This window comes from Ascaphus truei, chromosome 15 (genome assembly GCF_040206685.1).
Source record: "Ascaphus truei isolate aAscTru1 chromosome 15, aAscTru1.hap1, whole genome shotgun sequence".
Lineage (NCBI taxonomy): Eukaryota > Metazoa > Chordata > Amphibia > Anura > Ascaphidae > Ascaphus > Ascaphus truei.
This window is the reverse complement of record NC_134497.1, coordinates 16694557-16714868: the sequence shown is the minus strand read 5'-3', so window position 1 is coordinate 16714868 and position 20312 is coordinate 16694557. Positions and strand designations below refer to the sequence as shown.

At 44.5% G+C, this 20312-nt stretch overlaps 1 protein-coding gene across 1 annotated transcript; it reads left to right on the top strand.

Annotated features, from left to right (window-relative positions):
• The first annotated feature begins 4271 nt into the window (after window positions 1–4271).
• Window positions 4272–19871, top strand: LOC142466607 (protein-glutamine gamma-glutamyltransferase E-like). Its single transcript, XM_075571820.1, has 13 exons — window positions 4272–4414; window positions 7218–7391; window positions 8818–9060; window positions 9886–10004; window positions 10803–10931; window positions 11057–11231; window positions 12271–12403; window positions 13121–13224; window positions 13909–14151; window positions 15251–15583; window positions 16154–16311; window positions 17697–17830; window positions 19572–19871. The coding sequence occupies exons 1-13, from the start codon at window positions 4408–4410 to the stop codon at window positions 19720–19722; spliced, it is 2103 nt and encodes a 700-aa protein (XP_075427935.1). The 5' UTR covers window positions 4272–4407; the 3' UTR covers window positions 19723–19871.
• Window positions 19872–20312: the final 441 nt, after the last annotated feature.

The following is a 20312-nucleotide window of genomic DNA, read 5'->3' as shown; positions in this document are numbered from 1 at the left end:
TGCCTGCATGCCTGCCTGGATGTCCGGTGTCCCTAGGGGAAATCTCATTGGTCCCTTGGGCCGCCCCCGCACACCTCTCATTGGCCTGAGGCGGAGTGACGGCCAAAGGACACACACACAGGGACACACACACAGGGACACACACACACACACACACACACACACAGGGACACACACACAGGGACACACACACACAGGGACACACACACAGGGACACACACTCTCCCCCGTCAGTTGGACCGCAGCTCACCTTCCACACACCCCCCCCCTCCTCTCCCGGTGCCCCTCCTCTCCCGGTGCCCCTCCTCTCCCGGTGCCCCTCACTCTCTCCCCCCTCCCCACCTCACCCAAATCCCCACGCTCCGCAACATCCCCAGCCGCACCATCACCCTCACCGTGCGCCGCGGAGGAAGCGCGGCCCTGCTGCTCAGCAGCAAACTCCAGGCTCCTTCCCCCTCGCGGCGCGGGCCGGGCCTCCTGCTCTCCCCATCACGTGTGACGCTACCGGAGAGGGGAAGCGCGGCGCGGGACTCCCCATCACGTGCGCCGCTACCGGAGAGGGGAAGCGCGGGCCGGGCCTCCTGCTCTCCCCATCACGTGCGCCGCTACCGGAGAGGGGAAGCGCGGTGCGGGACTCCCCATCACGTGTGACGCTACCGGAGAGGGGAAGCGCGGCGCGGGACTCCCCATCACGTGCGCCGCTACCGGAGAGGGGAAGCGCGGGCCGGGCCTCCTGCTCTCCCCATCACGTGCGCCGCTACCGGAGAGGGGAAGCGCGGGCCGGGCCTCCTGCTCTCCCCATCACGTGCGCCGCTACCGGAGAGGGGAAGCGCGGGCCGGGCCTCCTGCTCTCCCCATCACGTGCGCCGCTACCGGAGAGGGGAAGCGCGGGCCGGGCCTCCTGCTCTCCCCATCACGTGCGCCGCTACCGGAGAGGGGAAGCGCGGCGCGGGACTCCTGCCACTCTTGCCCCCACCCCCCCCCAGCTTCCCGAACTCACCTCCTGCCCCAGCCAGATGCCACGGGGTCAAGGTAAGTCACACACCGTCTCCCACCCACGCACTGTCACCCAGTCACCCACACACCCACCCAGTCACTTTCACCCACCCAGTCACCCACCCACTCAGTCACTCACTCAGTCACCCACCCACTCAGTCACCCACCCACTCAGTCACCCACCCACTCAGTCACCCACCCACTCAGTCACCCACTCACTTAGTCACCCACCCACTCACTTAGTCACCCACCCACTCACTCAGTCACCCACCCACTCACTCAGTCACCCACCCACTCACTCAGTCACCCACCCACTCACTCACTCAGTCACCCACACACCCACCCAGTCACCCACTCAGTCACCCACCCAGTCACCCACTCAGTCACCCACCCACACACCCACCCAGTCACCCACCCACACACCCACCCAGTCACCCACCCAGTCACTTTCACCCAGTCACCCACTTTCACCCAGTCACCCACCCACCCACTCAGTCACCCACCCACTCAGTCACCCACCCACTCAGTCACCCAGTCACCCATTCAGTCAGTCACCCAGTCACCCACCCATTCAGTAAGTCACCCACCCACCCAGTCAGTCACTCACCCACCCAGTCAGTCAAGTGTCAGTCACCCACCCACCCAGTCACCCATTCACCCACCCAGTCAGTCTCCCACTCACCCACCCAGTCAGTCTCCCACTCACCCACCCAGTCAGTCTCCCACTCACCCACCCACCGACCCAACTCACCCACCCAACCACCGACCCAAAGTCACCCACCGACCCAAAGTCAAACCGACCCAAAGTCACCCACCCACCGACCCAAAGTCACACACCCACCGACCCAAAGTCAAACCGACCCAAAGTCACCCACCCACCGACCCAAAGTCACCCACCCACCGACCCAAAGTCAAACCCACCCACCCACTCAGTCAAGTGTCACACACCCACCCAGTCACCCACACACTCAGTCAACTCAGTCACCCACCTAGCTGTCAAGGGGGGGGGGGAAGCCTAACCCTGTCGTACGCCCCCCCAAAATTACATCCCGGGCAACGCCGGGTCTCTCAGCTAGTGTCATATAAAACAATAATTGCACAATATACTGACTAAATCATATAAGTAGTCCTGTATATTACTCAGAAAAATACCACAGCTATTACCAAAGATGACCCATGAAAAGAGCAGTGAGAAGGACACCAGCCTCCAGGTTCACAAGACGGAGATAATGATCTTTCATAAAAAAAAATGTTTAATGTCCCATTTTGTATTAATTCCCATGGGAGATTGCGTGTCCATTTTATGTATCCAATAGATTTCCCGGCGATTGAGGAGATTTAACCTATCCCCTCGCCGCACTGGGACAAGTATATGTTCAATACCTGTGAATCTAAATTGGGAGATGTCACCTAAATGGCAATTGTTCAAATGTTTAGCTACAGGAAGGAGAACATCCTTGTTCTTAATAGATCTGATGTGCTCCATCATTCTAACCTTGAGGGGCCTAATAGTCCTTCCCACATAACCCCTTCCACAACCACATGTTAGATACTGTACTATACAACATGTGTTGCATTGCAATTAATGAAACTGGAAATTTTATGGTAATGATTATCCGATTTGAAATAAACCTTTTTCATAGGTGCTACATAATGGCATACAGTACATTTACCCCATTCAAAGAACCCACAAATGTTTCCAAAATGTTGTACGGTATCTTATCAGATTCTGATCAAAATAAGCTCGGTGAAAGATGATGAGCCAATGATTTAGCCCTTTTGAAGGCAAAACTAGCCCCCAAATCTACTGTATTTTTAATATCTATCCAAGTTTAAGACCTTCCAATGTTTATGGAAGATGGTCCCTATTTGACTGGCCTGTCGGCAATGTTGGGTAATGAACAGCGGTGCTTGCATATTAAATTTATGTTTTTGATGTCTCCCTTTGTCATGCGTTTTATTTGTGGTTAATAAATCTTGTCTTTTAATGGATTTGGCGCAATTATATGCATTAGCAATATCAATTTCTCGATAACCTCCAAGGGCAAATCTTTTAGACAAATCTAATGATTGTACTTCAAACAATTCCTCGGTTGAACATAACCTTCGTAAACGAAGGAATTGTCCTTTTGGGATCCCTCTTTTTAGTGAGGGTGGGTCATTGCTGTTGGCTCGGGGGAAAGTATTCCTAGCATTAGTTTTTCTGAAAATGTCTGTCTGAACTTTAGAGTGAATATCAACATAAAGCACTATATCTAAAAAATGAATCTGGTTGATATTTTGTTCAAATGTAAATGTGAGATTAAGGTTATTGTGGTTAATTAAATCAATAAATGAATGAAGTGTGGATAATTCACCCTCACAAATAAAAATCAAGTCATCAATGTTTCAAAAAAAATATTATGATCCCTGAAGGGATTAGAATCTCCAGACAAAAAAGTGGATTCCCACATACCCATAAAAAAAGTTTGGGTAAGACGGCGCAAAAGAAGACCCCATAGCAGTGCCCCTTAGGGGGGAAACAGGATCTTTGACAATAGATCGGTAGCTTAGCTAATGATATTTCCTTAAAGCAACTGCAGCATCTTTCAACCTCATCTACTATGTAACTATGTAACTGTGTAACTGTGTAACTGTGTAACTGTGTAACTAATGAACTATAGAACAGAGGGGGAGAGTAGAGATAGAATGTGTCAATATTCTGTCCGCGAACTGTTCACTTTATTTACAGAAAAAATTGTATGCAAATCCGCTGGCAACCACCATGAGAGAGAAGACAGAGAGAAGAGATGAAGAAAAGAGAGAGAAGAAAGAGGGGAGAGGGAGAAGAGAGTGTGAAGAGAGAAGAGCGAGAGAAGAGAGAGAGAGGTGTGTGTGTGTGTGTGTGTGTGTGTGTGTGTGTGTGTGTGTGTGTGTGTGTGTGTGTGTGTGTGTGTGTGTGTGTGTGTGTGTGTGTGTGTGTGTGTGTGTGTGTGTGTGTCCAGGTTCTGTGGCCTGCAGCTTCCCAACACCTACAATATTCTAATTGATATTTCCTCCTTGACACATCTAATCGGTCACTGCATCCAGTGGCCTCTGATACTATTTCTGCATCAGCACCACATTCAGGCGTGAGGAATTTTGTACCTGAGTAATCCTTCTTGGCATGTAACCAGACAGGCTGTGCATGGAACCCATCCCACCTGCTCACTCCCAACCTTGAGCAATCACAATATAAGAGCATTGCATGAGAAAATGCCAGTTCCAAAAAAACAATTATGACAAATCTGCCATCTCATTTGCATTTCTAAAGGATTGTGAACGAGGAAGACCTGTGGTTTAGGATATAAGTCGGGGAAACATCCAACCCAAGATCCAGTCTCACTGTTTGGCATCTACAGTAATCACTCGAGCAGAAGCAGAACAGACAGCATGGCGGGTGAGTAGTGAGAAGTTCTTTATGGTCGGTTTTATTTTTACAGACGATTGATAAATTGAAAGTCTTCTGCCCCAGAGAAATACGTCAGTAATGGCGAATGGTTACCATAGATTTAGTCTTTGTGTCTTGTTGTTAGTTCTGCGTGCTTTACTGTCAGGATACTAATGTTTGTTGAAATCCCCAAATGACATGATTTACAGTAGTTTTTGTTTATTATTGTCTATGTGATACATTTTTAGCTGCAAAATGCTTCAGTCTCATTTAATGACATAAGTCACCTTCTCGTCATAATCATCTAATGTTCAGGTATACAAAGCAACATCCTAAGCACAGGGGTGGCCAACTCCAGTCCTCAAGGGTCAACAGGTCAAGTTTTAAGGAAGATCCCTTCTTCAGCACAGTTGTGCAGTTGTTGACTGAGCCACTGATTGAGCAACCTGTGCTGAAGAAGGGATATCCTTAAAAAGAGACCTGTTGGTGGCCCTTGAAGACTGGAGTTTGCCCGCCCCCCCCTGTCCTAGCACATCCAGCAGATAATGTGTGTAGTGTGATGATAGAGAAATCAATGGTATTCCATGGTATCGCCCATAAAATATTGGTTTTTCCATGGTTTTCTTCCCATTTATGACACTAACTCATGAAAAGAAGAGAAAACACTTAAGACTGATATTCACCTGCAGTGACATTCATAGGTTAAGTGACAAATAAAATCCCTATTTACATATACAGCCAATTCCACTAAAAATTAATCACATTTATATCCTATTTTGATTGATATTTTGTGAGCAAAAATTTAAGAGGCGAACAAGCAGCCGACTAAATATTGTGCGTTGTACATTAATAATTCGAGGTAACACCTAGATATAAATATAATTTGGGACAAAGAATCTTCCCCTGCGTAATAAATGACTGTAAGATGTTTGCCACCGGAACCCAAATGCAGTACACATTTTATTAAAAAAAAGGCTAATCTGGCCGGTGGACAGAATTGACCGATGTTGCTGAGAGAGAGATATCGGAAAATGACTATAAGATATCTACGCAAAGTGTGCATTGCTGCACATTTAGGGGGTCATTCCATATAGCTCGAGTGTTCAGGTGATCATATTGCATGATGCCCTTAATTAGGAGAGATAACGAGTTATAACGAGACGCATCTCACCAAAGTGCTGCAATCTTTGCGGATAACATTTAGTTTTTGGTAAATCCGTTATTTTTGGGAGACACAGGCACAGATCTGTACGTCTGTTTAACGACCGTTCTCTAGGACAAGAGGAATGTGTACATCATATGAAAGGATCGCAATTTGGGGCAGTATCTCCGTGTGCACCAATTTACCTTTTGGTAGAGATATCACAATAATGTAAATCCCTACCCCACAGAAATCAGCAAATGTGTAGAAATTCACATTGCCGTTTTTTTTTTTTCGTTTTCCTAATTTTGCCGATGTTACTTTTATTTTCTCTCCCATTTTTCAAATATTCTCCCATTTTTCTGAAAACAAATGTATGCATTTTTCAATATTAACAAATGATTCCATTTCACCCTCCAATGTTCAAATATTTACTTGTTTATTTTTAATTTTTGAATCAAAATCTGTAATTTCGCGAATATTCTAAAACGTGACGTTTTCACGCCAAATTTGGACTTTGTTGAGAAATTCCCCCATTTCCACTCTTCCCTCCTGTCAACGCGCAAAATGTGGATGCAGCTTAACAATATAATTATAACTTGTCCCTCGTGATCTACTGTACAAGTTGAGTATTTGCACTCTTTCCCTTTCGTGAGACGCACACTCTGAGCAGTTTGGCACATGTCCCACCAACTCAGGCCAAGAATCCTCCTCCGATAATAACTCTCTAATCATGGTGACATTCCTCTAATAAATATAGGTGTGGTGAAGCCAACTAACAACAACACCCAGCATTTCATAACAAAGATGTGACAGCAGAAGAGTTTTCCCCACTGTACCGTATTTCACAATACGCTTAGAAACATTCGCCCAATAACACCTTGCATAACCTCGCTCCTGCATATACCGCACTTATACACAATCAGAGAAATTAGCAGTAAAGTTACAATTTAAATGCAACATTGTAAAGACACCACAGTACTGAACCGATCGTACAATACATACACAATATGAACAATGTACAGCTATGCGACTGTAATGAAGGATTATATCTTTTTTGACCTGATTGCTTATTGCTTTGATTCCATATATATTTTTGATGGTGATGGCCGATACCGTCTGGGCAATAGTCAGACTCGATAAACTGTACTATAGTTCTATTCCCGCCCATTACCAGGCGAGGATTGTTGGATGTTATCTTTTTTTATTCCATACCTGAGTTATATAGTCTCAAAGGATCCCGACCGAGGAACATATCTCTGGAAGCAGGGGGTCTCCAGAGCTGAAATTAATGCGGTTCAGCTATAACTGCTCCTTTAAAGCCGCAGTCCCATTGGGTGGGATCTTTTTACCGGATATCGTCCTGGTGAGCTCAGCTATTTTTTAACTCCAGGGAACTCCCACATATATGTTAAGGCAAGCTGAGGCCTCTGCCCCATGGAGCTGACAATCTACAAGTTCACCAGCATCTCAAAAACTGGGGAACGACGCGGTTCATCTCATTCTGACCTCCCATCCTGTAAATAACCTTCCGACCTCCAATCCTGTAAATAAAACCACAGGGGATTCTGGGAGGATGTTTGCTTTAAGTACAATGTGTTCTCTGGAATGTGTTAAATGTAATAAAAGTACCATTACAGCCTCGCAATAAACACCTGTATTGTCTTGCAGCCCTGCAGCTGAGAAGCTCGAACTTCCAACTAAGTTCTAATATGGTGGCTCACAGAACCAGCGATTATATCAGCCCAACTCTCATTGTGAGGAGAGCTCAGACCTTCCAACTCTCACTCACTTTAACCAGACCCATGCAGTCCAGGGAAACGCTGTCCCTTACCGCGGAGACAGGTAACCTAACTTCACACCGTCGATTCACAGCAAACCAACAGTGACCTCTGTACTGTCCCTAAGCAATGTTACAGGGGCAGTCCCACTGCAAGTTTACTTCCTTATTGTGTGTGTATATTTGTATGTATGTATATCTTTATATATATATATATAGCGCAACTAGGCATATCGCGGGTCACATCCGTAATACACGTGACATAATACAGATAACACAACATGGGAAAAAGCTCTTCAGAGATGACAGTAACAATAGGAAAGAGGAGTCCCTGCCCCGAAGAGCTTTCAATCTAAGTGGGAAGTGGGAAGAACGTACAGAGACAGTAGGAAGGTTTTCTGGTAAGTGCATCTGCAAAGGGCCAAGGTCTGTGCATGAGATGTATAGTATCAGCCAGCGGTGCTACCCATATGCTTCGATAAAGGTGTGTATTAAGGTCTTAAAGGTGGATAGAGAGTGTGCTAGTCGGATATTGAGGGGAAGGGCATTCCAGAGGTGTTGGGCAATGAGTGAGAGTTTTAAGGTGGGAGAGGGCTTAAAGCACAAAAGGGAGAGAGAGAAGACATCCTTGAGCAGAACGCAAAAGTCGGGATGGTGTAGAGGGAGAAATTAGGGATGAGATGTAAGGAGGGGCAGAGGAGTGTATAGTGAAACATTAGGGCTAAGATACTGTATAGGGTCGGGCAGCTGTATAATCAGATATGAGGGTGAGATTTAAGGAAGGACAGAAGAGTGTATAGCCTTAAAAGTGAGCAGGAGAACTTTATAAGTGATAAAGGATTTGATTGGAAGCCAAGAGAGGGATTTCAGCAGGGGAGACGCTGAGACAGATTTAGGAGAGAGTAAAGTGATTCTAGGAGCAGCATTTAGTATACAGTAGATTGTAGTGGAGACAGATGTGAGGCAGAAAGGCCGGACAGCAGGAGGTAACAATAGTACAGTAGGGAGAGAATAATGGCCTGCATCAGAGTTGGACTGGTGACCAGATACTGACACATGGACTGGTGTTCTGGTTTTGATTTAAAAAAAAAATTTAGTTTCTGGGTTTCATACGCGGGTATATTTTTCCCCAAACACATATTTTAACCCTTTCAGTGCTGGATGGTCGTGCCTCCTCCATGGCCAAGGACTCTCCAGCACTGCTATATCCCGTGATCATTTCTTCGGTGGGGGGTGGGGACGGCCTTCATACCACTTCAGTGTGGTACAAATAAAGCCCCCATAAAGATCGAGCAGACATATGGTCTACAACATATGTGCCCCGTGGTGCCACATTTCTTTACGCCCACCCCACATCATAAGTGCACTAAAGGGGCTAATAAAGAGCCACTAAAAGCTGCCATATTCTGGGTGCCCCCCATCAATCCGTCTCCCAATTCAGACAGGTGATCTGACCTTCATTTAATGTTGCTTGAACGTGGTTTTTGGCAGGTCCCTCACCTTCGGTATCAGGAAAAACAAGGATGGTAATGCCACTTTCCAGCACTGGGAGCAGAACATCTTGGAGCGCGACCCGTGGATCCACCAGCCTCGGCACTCTGGCTGTTACCATCAATATTCCAGCTGACGCGATCATCGGACGTTACCGGCTGAGCCTGCAGATCACCAGTGGTGGACGTACAACGTCCAACAAGCTGGGGGAGTTCATCGCGCTCTTTAACTGTTGGGCATTAGGTACTGAATTGCAATTGAATTCCTACTGACACTATACTATACTTTATACACTATACCCTGCAATTTAATGTTTGCCTCTAACAAGCTTGGTGCAAGAATCTGACATGCTTTCAGAAGAGCTTGGCTTTCTGTCCACTCCTACAAGAGTGAAAAAAATATCAAATATTTTACAAATATAACAGGAAAGATTTAAAAAAATAAGTCAAATCACTGGAGGTAAAAAAAAAATGTCCAAAGGCATTCTGATAATGCCATGTACAGTAAGGCCAATATTAGTCAACTGGTCATTAAATCCCCAAATATGGATATCCTAAGATCTTGTACATTTTGTCCATTTTCCTCATCTCCTTGCAGTCTGGAAAAACATGTTAACCTTCACATTAGGAATCCAAAATTAAGTTTATAGACAAGTACTGAAGCACACCGTCAGAATTTGCAACACATTTTATTTACAACTAATATGTTTTCATTAGTTACACAGCTCAACCCCGTTATAACGCGATCCATCACAACGCGAATCCGCTTATAACTCGAATCAAGCGTGGCTCCCAATTTTCGTATTTGTGAATACTTTACAACACGATTATTGGTGTCTTAAATACTTTATTGTACAATGCATACAATTGTACATTATTTCTAACGCGATCCGCTTATAACGCAATGTGATTCTTTGGCGTTATATATAGCGTTATAAGGGGGTTGAGCAGTACTTGGCACATGGAAACATAGCTTGTCTGTAACTATCCAACAACAACACCCAGCACACACCCCAGGTAAATATGTCCACGAGGAATATTCCATATACAATGTTTTGTCTGTTTTCAGACGATGATGTTTACATGAGCAACGAGGCGGAGAGGACAGAGTATGTTCTTAATGAAACTGGAGTCATTTTCTACGGGAGCGCAAATTCTCGGGGGAGCAAACAGTGGGATTACGGTCAGGTAATTGGGGCAATCCAGTGAAATGTTATCGTCTTTTGGAACGTCCGTAGGACAATTCCCTTGGAATCCCCCGCAGACCCCGTACATAACATTTACTGTGTTTCCATCTCATTACAAGCACATACAGATTCTTCTGTTCCATGTTAAACCAGCAGAAAGTACAATATTTACATAGGAAACCCAGAAATGGAGCAATGTTACTGACCTTTATTTCACTATTACTTAGTTAGATACTTCCTTAGATGTGCCTGTCAGAGACATCCAAGTAACAGACTGGGGGATGGGGCAGGACTGTTCTAAAAGTTACACTTGAATATGTTATTTATCCAATAAGTAGATCTCATTACCCGAGGCCCAATATTTACTGAGAGGGAGTACACCATTAGGCACCTTCCAGCCCCAAACATGTCTTATGGAATATAACTGCTTAGTGGACATGGGCCATAAAGTGTCTTCTGGCGCCAGAAGAGGTCTTAGAAACAGCACCGCTTAGTACAGGGGCCGGCCAACTCCAGTCCTCGCCGGCCACGTACAGGTCAGGTCATCAGGATATCCCTGCCTCAGCACAGGTGGTTCAATCAGTGGCTCAGTCAATGCTGATTGAGCCACTTGTGCTGGAGCAGGGATATACTAAAAACCTGACCTGTGGGTGGCCCTTGAGGACTAGTTAGCCGGCCCCTAGCTTAGTAGATATGGCTCTAAAGTGTCTTTCCTCTGCTATCTGGCTACAGTACTCTGTATTGTAGCATACTTTTCCAAAGCTTCACATGTGATTTCTGCTTGTGTGTCATACAACAGTTTGAGGAAGGCGTTCTGGACATTATCCTCACCATGCTGAACAGGAGCTTGGACTACCAAAGTGACCCCGCTTCTGATGTCTCCAGCAGAAATAGCCCCATCCATGTGGGCAGAGTGCTCAGTGCAATGGTGAGGCTGAAGTCATTGAAATATTTGAACACACAGTACAATGGAGTAGTTCACCGAACCCCAGGATCAGCACGATGGAGCACAAGCACAAAAACATAGCTACATTGTTACTGTACTTTCCTTAGGTCAACAACAACGATGGCGATAGAGGGATAGTGTGGGGGAATTGGAGCGGGAACTATTCGGATGGAGTGAGCCCCTCTCGGTGGAATGGAAGTGTCCCCATCCTACGCAGTTGGCTAAAGAGTGGACCTGTCAAATATGGACAGTGCTGGGTGTTTGCTGGAGTTCTTTGTACAGGTTTGTCATTTTATATCCCAACTAGCTGAAAGTACCCGGCGTTTCATGGGAATTCTCCCCCTAATCTCTCTCCCCTCATCCCCCATCATCTCTCTGTTCCTCCCATCACCTTCCTTTAACACTTTATGATGTCCCCAATTCTTTCCTCCTCTCTGCCCTTCTCCAGCGTTAATACTTTCCCCTCACATGCCAACTGACTTCCTCACGTTCTTTCTTCGTCTGCTTTCTGTGTAAACTTTATAGCTATCTGGCTCTCATTATGATGTCACCAGTATGATGTCACGTGTCAGATATAGCCTGCCAGGTACAACACCCAGGGGCTGACACTTGCTTAGAGAAATTGTAGCCAAACACAGACACAAACCCGCTCCTTGATCTCAGGAACCATCGTGTAAAATGTGGTTACGATATCTTGAGAGGTGTCAAAATGCACAGACACACAACTTTCTCAAATATATAGAAGATGTGGTGCCACGTGGGACCTAACGTCCCTAGCACAACCCACCACCCTTCCCACTTTGGAGTGTTCGAGAGGATCCAACCCCTGACAGTTCACCTTGTTTTGATACATAAAGTAATCCTTCCAAGTTTGGTTGTTCTGAAATATATATATAAGATTTATGTTTTAAGAAACGCATAACCCAAACATTGGCACATTTAAAAGCTTGAAGATCTAGTCAGAGCACTTGGTAGAATGCCTTGTTATCTCCTCTGTGGGGCGTTTTTTCAGCAGACAGACGATATCGTCTTCCATACCCTCTTAATTCAGTAACACAAAATGGGACATGGGAATAAAAACAGCAGACCACAGTGACCCAAAATGGAGGCCTGTAATGAAATGTAGTGTCTTCTTTGGGTCCAGACAGGTAAGACGTAGTTATTTTCTCCACGCTATGTTCTAGTTGCGGCTTCTTCACCTTCATAGACACATCTAACAGTAACCACTTTCAAATAATAGGGGGAGATATGCTACATTTCCTTGATAATTGCGCTCAGATATCTGGATAATTATTTTTATTTGTGTTCCTCGTTTATTTAGCGTTGAGATGCCTGGGAATACCTTCTCGTGTGATCACAAACTTTGAATCGGCGCATGACACAGATGGGAACCTGACTATTGACAGCTATTTTGATCCAAATGGAAGAAGCCTTCCCTCTCCGGACAGTGTGTGGTAAGAGAAGTTCTCTGGCACCACAAGCCCACGCTGAGAACAAGATCAGCATTTTACATGTATTTATTTATTTATAAAATATTTTACCAGGAAGTAATACATTGAGAGTTACCTCTCATTTTCAAGTATGTCCTGGGCACAGAGTAAAACAAATAGTACATGGTTACAAATACAGTTACATAAATGAACAGGGTATACATTATATACAAGACATTGCGTGCACAGTTAAAGAAAATATATGTTATGGGCGTATGAAACAGTTACAGACCAGATTAAAATGTGAGACAGCCTTAGATTTGAATATATAGTCTATAGAAGAACGAAATGTGATCCCCGGCGCCAAATAATGAAATATAAAATATATCACCAATCCCCACTGTCCAAAATAAAGTCCAAACTTTGTCCCCAATCCAAGAGATTAGTCCTGTTTTGCAGTCCTGACGTGCTTCTTTATCTCCGTATCTTTCCTATTATGAAATATAAATTTATGTAAGAATGTAGCTACACGTGGAACTGTTGGATACTGATGTTAGAACAGGTATGACCCAAAGCTTTTCAAAGAAACGTGATTGGACATAGAGACAATGCTATTATTTTATGCCACAATTCCAGGACAGTTTGCAAAAACAATGTTTGGAATCCATAATTAAAACCAAGCGTAAAAGATGAAATAATTTTAGGTGAAAATATTGATATTAACTCTATTTTTCTTCCCAGGAACTTCCATGCCTGGAACGAGGGTTGGTTTGTTAGAAAGGACCTCGGCTCCGATTACAATGGATGGCAAATTCTGGATGCAACTCCCCAGGAACAAAGCGATGGTAAAAGATTGAATATAAGAAAGTCGGTTCCCATTGAGGTTGTGTTAGATTCCTATGTAGCAGGGCTCGGGATTAAACCCTTTCAGATGTTTTCTACAACATTTTGAATAAAGTCTGTCTCCTTCGCTCTATTCTGTATACTGACACAGATTTAATGTTTCACACTTTTCAGCCCATTATGTACTTTGTAGCACATTTTCATGCTGCTATAGTTTAAACATCAAATTGGAACCTCAACCAACTGGATTCCCTACAGTTTGGGGTATATTTTATTGGGCTTACATAACACATAGGGTTATTGGGCTTATATAACCAAAACCCTGCAGCATTGTCCCCCGGGTTTCAACTACTGAGGAAAAAAAACTATATACCTGGATAGTTTTTTCTCAAAATCGAGTTCTACCACCTGTCAAAGTGGAAAAACAAACAAAACTGAAGAGTGTTGGAGACTGAAATCCATGATTTCATGTGTAATACAAACTAAACATAAATGCCAGTATTCAAAGGTCCTTGGGTCTTCTGCCGTAAAACGCCTTACCACCCATTGACTTGAACGGGCTATAAAAGTATCTTCTAGTGCCGGCAAATGGCTTGTGGCAGAGGATGTCCAGGTCTGCGGTGTTTAACGTAGTATGGACAAAGTATTGCTCTTCAAAGGATTAAACAATATTTTTTCTGATTTAGGTATTTTTCGAGTTGGACCAACCTCCCAGAAAGCAATTAAAGAGGGAGACGTGAACCTGAACTATGACGGACGCTTTGTGTTCGCCGAGGTGAATGGAGACAAAGTAGACTGGGTTCAATATGATGATGGGACCAAGAGCCAGCTTTACTCTGAAAGCAAATCGGTTGGCCAATACACGAGCACCAAGGCGGTGGGGTCGTCCTCCCGTGTAGATGTGACAAACGATTACAAATATGAAGAAGGTAAAAAGATCACAACTTGAACTATCTACTTCTTTTATGCAATAGATAAACGGGGTTTTGTAAGTCCTTGAAGCAAAACGGCCTTACCAATATATATATATATATATATATATATATATATATTCGATCATTTGTCCATCTATCTAAATGTCACAGCATGACCAATCATTTATTAAGTAGAATTAAAACAAAAAATGTTTCCCATTTTGACCAGAGCGCCGGTTCTTAGTATCTCCTGTTCCCGAGGGGGATTCTTGCGCTTTACTGTTAATAGCTTGTCCGGGATGGGAAGGGAGCGAAGATAGCAGGGATACACCATGAAAAATAAAAAATAAATGCATACAATAGTGTAATAAGTTCTTATCAATCTGGATAAAACATGTATGTCTTGGCTCTATAGCAATGCCTACTTACAGCAGGTCAAAAGGTAAAAAGCATTGATCTACACAGCAGGTAGAAAGGTGTCAGGATCTTCAGGAACAACAGCCCAGGTTTACAGCATAAGAAATCAGCACCTCAGCTCAGACGTCAGTAGATGTGAGTGGATCAGAGACATGCAAAAGAAAGGCAGACCACTCACATCTACTGACGTCTGAGCTGAGGTGCTGATTTCTTATGCTGTAAACCTGGGCTGTTGTTCCTGAAGATCCTGACACCTTTCTACCTGCTGTGTAGATCAATGCTTTTTACCTTTTGACCTGCTGTAAGTAGGCATTGCTATAGAGCCAAGACATACATGTTTTATCCAGATTGATAAGAACTTATTACACTATTGTATGCATTTATTTTTTATTTTTCATGGTGTATCCCTGCTATCTTCGCTCCCTTCCCATCCCGGACAAGCTACTATTGAAAGGAATCTGTACACATTCCTGGAAGGTTGAGAATTTGATCAGTGATCACCTTGACACATTTTATTTTGAATTTTAATTTTGTGCACTATTTTATCACAGATTGGGTGTGGTTAGCGCCGGTAACAAATCACTTTAAGTTCACTTAGTTTTACTGTTAATGACATTTAGAAATGTCAGGGCGTTGGCATTTTTTTTATACTTAATATAATTCCGAGTAATGAAAGTGTAACTTCGGTCGTTCTCAGGCTCTACCAAAGAAAGAGAAAAATTTAACAAGGCTAAGGAATTACTACGACCGAGATTTTCCATGATGTCAAGAGGCGCAGCTGGGTCTGCAGCCAAGCGTGAAGAAGAGCCGGCACCGCCAGCAACTAAACCCGACTTCACCGGAACATTCAAACAGATCGGGGAGTCACAGGTTGGCCAGGACGTCACTGTCACCCTGACTATCAAAAACACAGCCTCTGTCAGCAACACCGTGGGGGTGAATCTGACGGCCACGGCGATCGTATATACCGGAGCCCTGGTGAAAGAGATTCTGGCCCAAACACACTCTGTCACCCTGGCGGCTAATGAAGGTATATTCCTTAATGATATAACAAAATCTTCAGTATAATGGAATAAACTATACACCATATGTAACGTTGTTAGACCATTTGAATACAAAATAGACCAAGGGTGGCCAAATCCAGTCCTCAAGGGCCACCAACAGGTCAGGTTTTCAGGATATTCCTGCTTCGGCACAGGGGGCTCAATCAGTGGCTCAGTCTGAGCCACTGATTGAGCCCCCTGTGCTGAAGCAGGGATATCTCTAATACCAGGCCTGTTTGTGGCCCTTGAGGACTGGCGTTGGCCATTTCAATGACTGAGCCACTGATTGAGCCACCTGTGCTGAAGCAGGGTTAGCTTGAAACCTGACCTGTAGGTGGCCTTTAAGGACTGGAGTTGGCCGCCCCTGCAATAGACAACACACAACAGGCAATATTTAATTTTCTTCTTTTTTTGACATTTTCTTTTCTGCGCTAGTCCATTGCATAATGCGGTTTCAGGAGGAAACACCCTGCACCATCGGTAGAAGTGTCCTTGCCGTGGCTTGCCGTGGCTTCCAGCATCCACTGTTCATCAATCCCACTGTTTCTTTATTCCAGAGAAAAACATCCCACTTACAATACCGTATGCTCAGTATGAAAGTGCGATCACCGATGACAATCTGATCAAAATTGTGGCTGTGTGTGAAGATGGCAAAGGGGAGAAACTGCTCGTAGATTTTATGATCACTCTGAAGAACCCACCTCTGTTACTAAAGGTACAAACCCTGATATGTATTTATACAGCGCCATCAATGTGCATAGCGCTTCCCAGCAGAAACACACGTCACAATCATATAAATAACAAATAATACAAATAACACATAATGGGAAGAAGTGCTTCAGACATAACAGTAACATTTAGGAAAAGGAGTCCCTGCTCCGAAGAGCTATTGTAAGCAATACGAGCAAAACGAGTAGCTCAGTGGCTGATAGTTTACACCTCATACTCTGACCCTGGCCCCCTGCAGACGCACTTACCAGAACGCCCCCCTACTGTCTCTGTATGTTCTTCCTACTTACCAATTAGATAGGCCATTCTCTGAGTTTTCCAGAATAGTTCTTATTTAGTAAAAGAAATAAATAAAAAATAAAAAGATCTGGGGTCAGGTTTGCGTTAAATAGATTAAAATGTACAAGAATAAACCTCAGCGTCATGGTTTCTTTGTACAATCTGCACCAATCCGGTATCTTTATAATATTCTTTTTGTGTACGTATCGGAATTTGTGACTTCCACAATCCAACACTCAGACACCTCCCCAGTTCTGGGGGTATCATCCCCTCCTCGAGGGGACACCCCAGAGGGGTAAATATGGTGGCGGGGTCTGTTACAACCAGTATTACAAACCGATGAGCAGCTTTCTGCCGACCCCCATGGGTGACAGAAATGTATATTGGAGCAAATAACAATATTTTTGACTGACCCCTTCTGACCTGTTATTGAATAGCTACAATTACCTGGTGTAACACAGTATGAGTAAATTCTAATAAAGATCTGTCACTTCCTGTTCCTGCCCCTGACCACCTTCCCAGTCACAGGGTTGCCAGATGTCCAGTATTGAACTGTATTGTCCTGTGTTTGGACAGTCTGTCCAGTAACAAATGAGAGGTAATACTGGATATGTATATGTATACCGGTATTACCTCTCTGGGGGTGTATGTGTATACCGGTATTACCTCTCTGGGGGTGTATGTGTATACCGGTATTACCTCTCTGGGCGTATATGTGTATACCGGTATTACCTCTCTGGGCATGTATGTGTATACCGGTATTATCTCTCTAGACAGTGACCTGACTGGCTTGTGAGGAAGCGTAAGGATTTCCCTGAGCAGGGAGACAGCAGGGCTGTTGCAGCTTCCTCCATCCTGATTGGCTGCTGCTGAGTAATGAAGCCAATCAGGAGGAGGGTCAAGAGCCTGGAGGTGGGGCCAAGGGAAAAAGGAAACAGCATGAAGCAGAGAGTTGAGGGTGTGTGTGTCTAGAGCAAGTCGCACCTTTCCCCATTGTGTCCAGTAATTTTGGAGAAGCCTCTTGGCAACCCTACCCGAAACACTGCAGAAATCCTTAATGTTTATTACTTCTCTTTCTGTCTCTATTCATAGTTCCATGGACAACCTGTTCTAAACAAGCCCGTTGTTATAAGTATTATATTCTCCAATCCCATCGCAGAGAACGTTACAAACAGCATCCTGACATTAGAAGGCAGCGGGCTGTGTAAGGAACAGCTTCTAATAAAGTAAGTACACAATGTCCTTTGGTTATCTTGGGAAGCGGAATTTACCTAGAATATCGAACCAGATATTGCAGGAAACACCATTGACAAAGCGGTATCATAGGGCACTTTGGGCCTGGAGTTGGGCATTATCCCGATAGATCACTATATTGCAATACTAAAAAAAATGACAGTGGGGGGTCATTGATATTTTGGAGATATGTGGATTAAAATGCAACAACTTGAAAAAAGGCAAAGCTACCAATGTAGATGGGAGTGCGCTTCCACGGAGGATGACTTTGCGCTGTGGTTACTAAATGCCTTCAACATTAAAACAGTGAATGTCTTTTTCCTATTGAACAGTTATCTAGTGTGATCAATAACACAATCATTTTCTCAATATCATGAGGAAGTTGTGGTTTCTGCTTAACCCTTCTTGGGCGTAAATACACTAAACTCCATTGCTGCAGATCAGAGGAAATGTTGGTGAGGAATTCTGCATTATCATTAACTTTGCGTTAACCAGGGCTGATTAGCGCAGTAATTAGGCAGCTCAGGGAGCGGGGAGAAACTCCGATCCCCACCGGTAATATCTCCACTCCCTCCGCACTGGGGCGAGCAGGCTGCTGGGGTGGTAAGCGGTTGAGGGTCGCAGGTGAAGCCCCTCTGAGAGTGGCATGTAGCCCGCAGGCCACCTGTAATGATCTAGGCCTTAGCACACATGGGCCTTTACTGTATGTCCGTCTCTGCACAGGACTGAAACCCTTCCTCTCCTTCATTAACAGGGCACTTATACCCCTGTCAGTAAACCACTGTGTTAAACTTAATCTACTGTATGATGTCAGAAGGGACAGAAACATTGTATGAGTAATAATGCTACTTAATAGTACTGTAATATAAAGGCAGTGTGTACCTAGTACCTGTTATCTAAGAAGGTTGTGTGTAGGAGGGGGTACATGGGGGGGGGCGGGTGTAAGGGACAGTGAGACACAGGACCATACATCCATCAGCAGTGTGCAGGGGTGGGGGTACACAGGGGGTGAAGAGGGGGAGAAGAGGTTAATTATAAAATTCACAGAGAGGCAGGGAGAAACATTACAAAAAATTATGGTAGTGGGTTAAAAACCCCAGATCAGCATTACGTTCTTTTGTTTTAGTGTCAAAGTGTATTATCAATTTGAGTTCAAATGTTTTCCGTTTTGATGCTTTTAAACATTCCAATGAATTCTATTCCATTGGATTAGGATTTTTAAATAATTTATGGAAAGATCTGGCTGTGATAAGTGGTGTCCCAATGGAGTGCAATATCTTCCTTCTTCATAGTGTGTTATTGTGTGTCTGTGCAGTATCCCCCCTCTTCATGGTGTGTTATTGTGTGTCTTTGCAGTATCACCCCTCTTCATGGTGTGTTATTGTGTGTCTGTGTCGTATCTCCCCTCTTCATGGTGTGTTATTGTGTCTGTGTGGTATCATCCTTCTTCATAGTGTGTTATTGTGTCTGTGTGGTATCTCCCCTCTTCCCGGTGTGTTATTGTGTGCCTTTACGGTATCTCCCCTCTTCATGGTGTGTTATTGTGTGTCTGTGTAGGTGTGTTCTAGTTGGAGGTTTGTGGCTGGTCTCACCAGTGTAACATCCTTGGTCACAGTTGCTGCATTGTATGATATATACCACATCCCTTGATGTGCTGCTGTATGATGATCCTTGGACATTGCATGGTCTATGTTAGTGACTGGCTGTGAAACTCTGTTTCTATTCCTCTCTCAGGGTGCCGCTGCTGAAGCCCAACCAGAGATCCAAGACAGAGGTCACTATCACCCCGTACAGAACGGGCGCCAGATGCCTTATCGCGGATCTTTCCTCTGACAAGTTTTCTAACGTTAAAGCGTCCCAGGAAGTGACTGTGGCTCCAGCGTAGGAGCTTTGTGTCCGTGAAAATGTGTTTCACAAGGAGATCCTAAAAAAAGTGTCCCTTTTATTGTGTGTGATTATGTCCTTGCTTCCTGCTAGGAGCTAGTCCTGTATCAGCATCGCAAATGTAATAATAAATATATATTGTTCTAGGAATCTTGTGTATTTGTGTCATGGGGAATTCCTACTGAGGTCGGGAGGGAGGGGGGAATGTAGGAGAGGGAGGGGGGGAGAGAGGTGGAGAAGTGTAACACTTGCGCTCACCATGAACAAGGCGGGACCCCGGTACTTAGGTGGGAAAGTATAAAACTGTGCATCCACAGCAGCGGAGGCGCGCCTGGAGGGTGGATTGTCAGCGTAGCCGGGTCTGTATTGAAGAGAGTGGGTTAGTCTTGGTACTTGCCGAGGGGAGGAGCCAGTAGAGTAGTCAGTGTCCATAGTGCCGTGATATAGAGAGAGAAAGGGGGAGCACAGGTTGAAGAATTTGGGGTGTCTGGAGTATCTAATTAGATATTTGTGGGTGTATTTGAGAGATATAATAAATCACTTACACGGCCTTGTGTAAATGCTCTCACAGCAAGGTTTACTTGTCTTGGT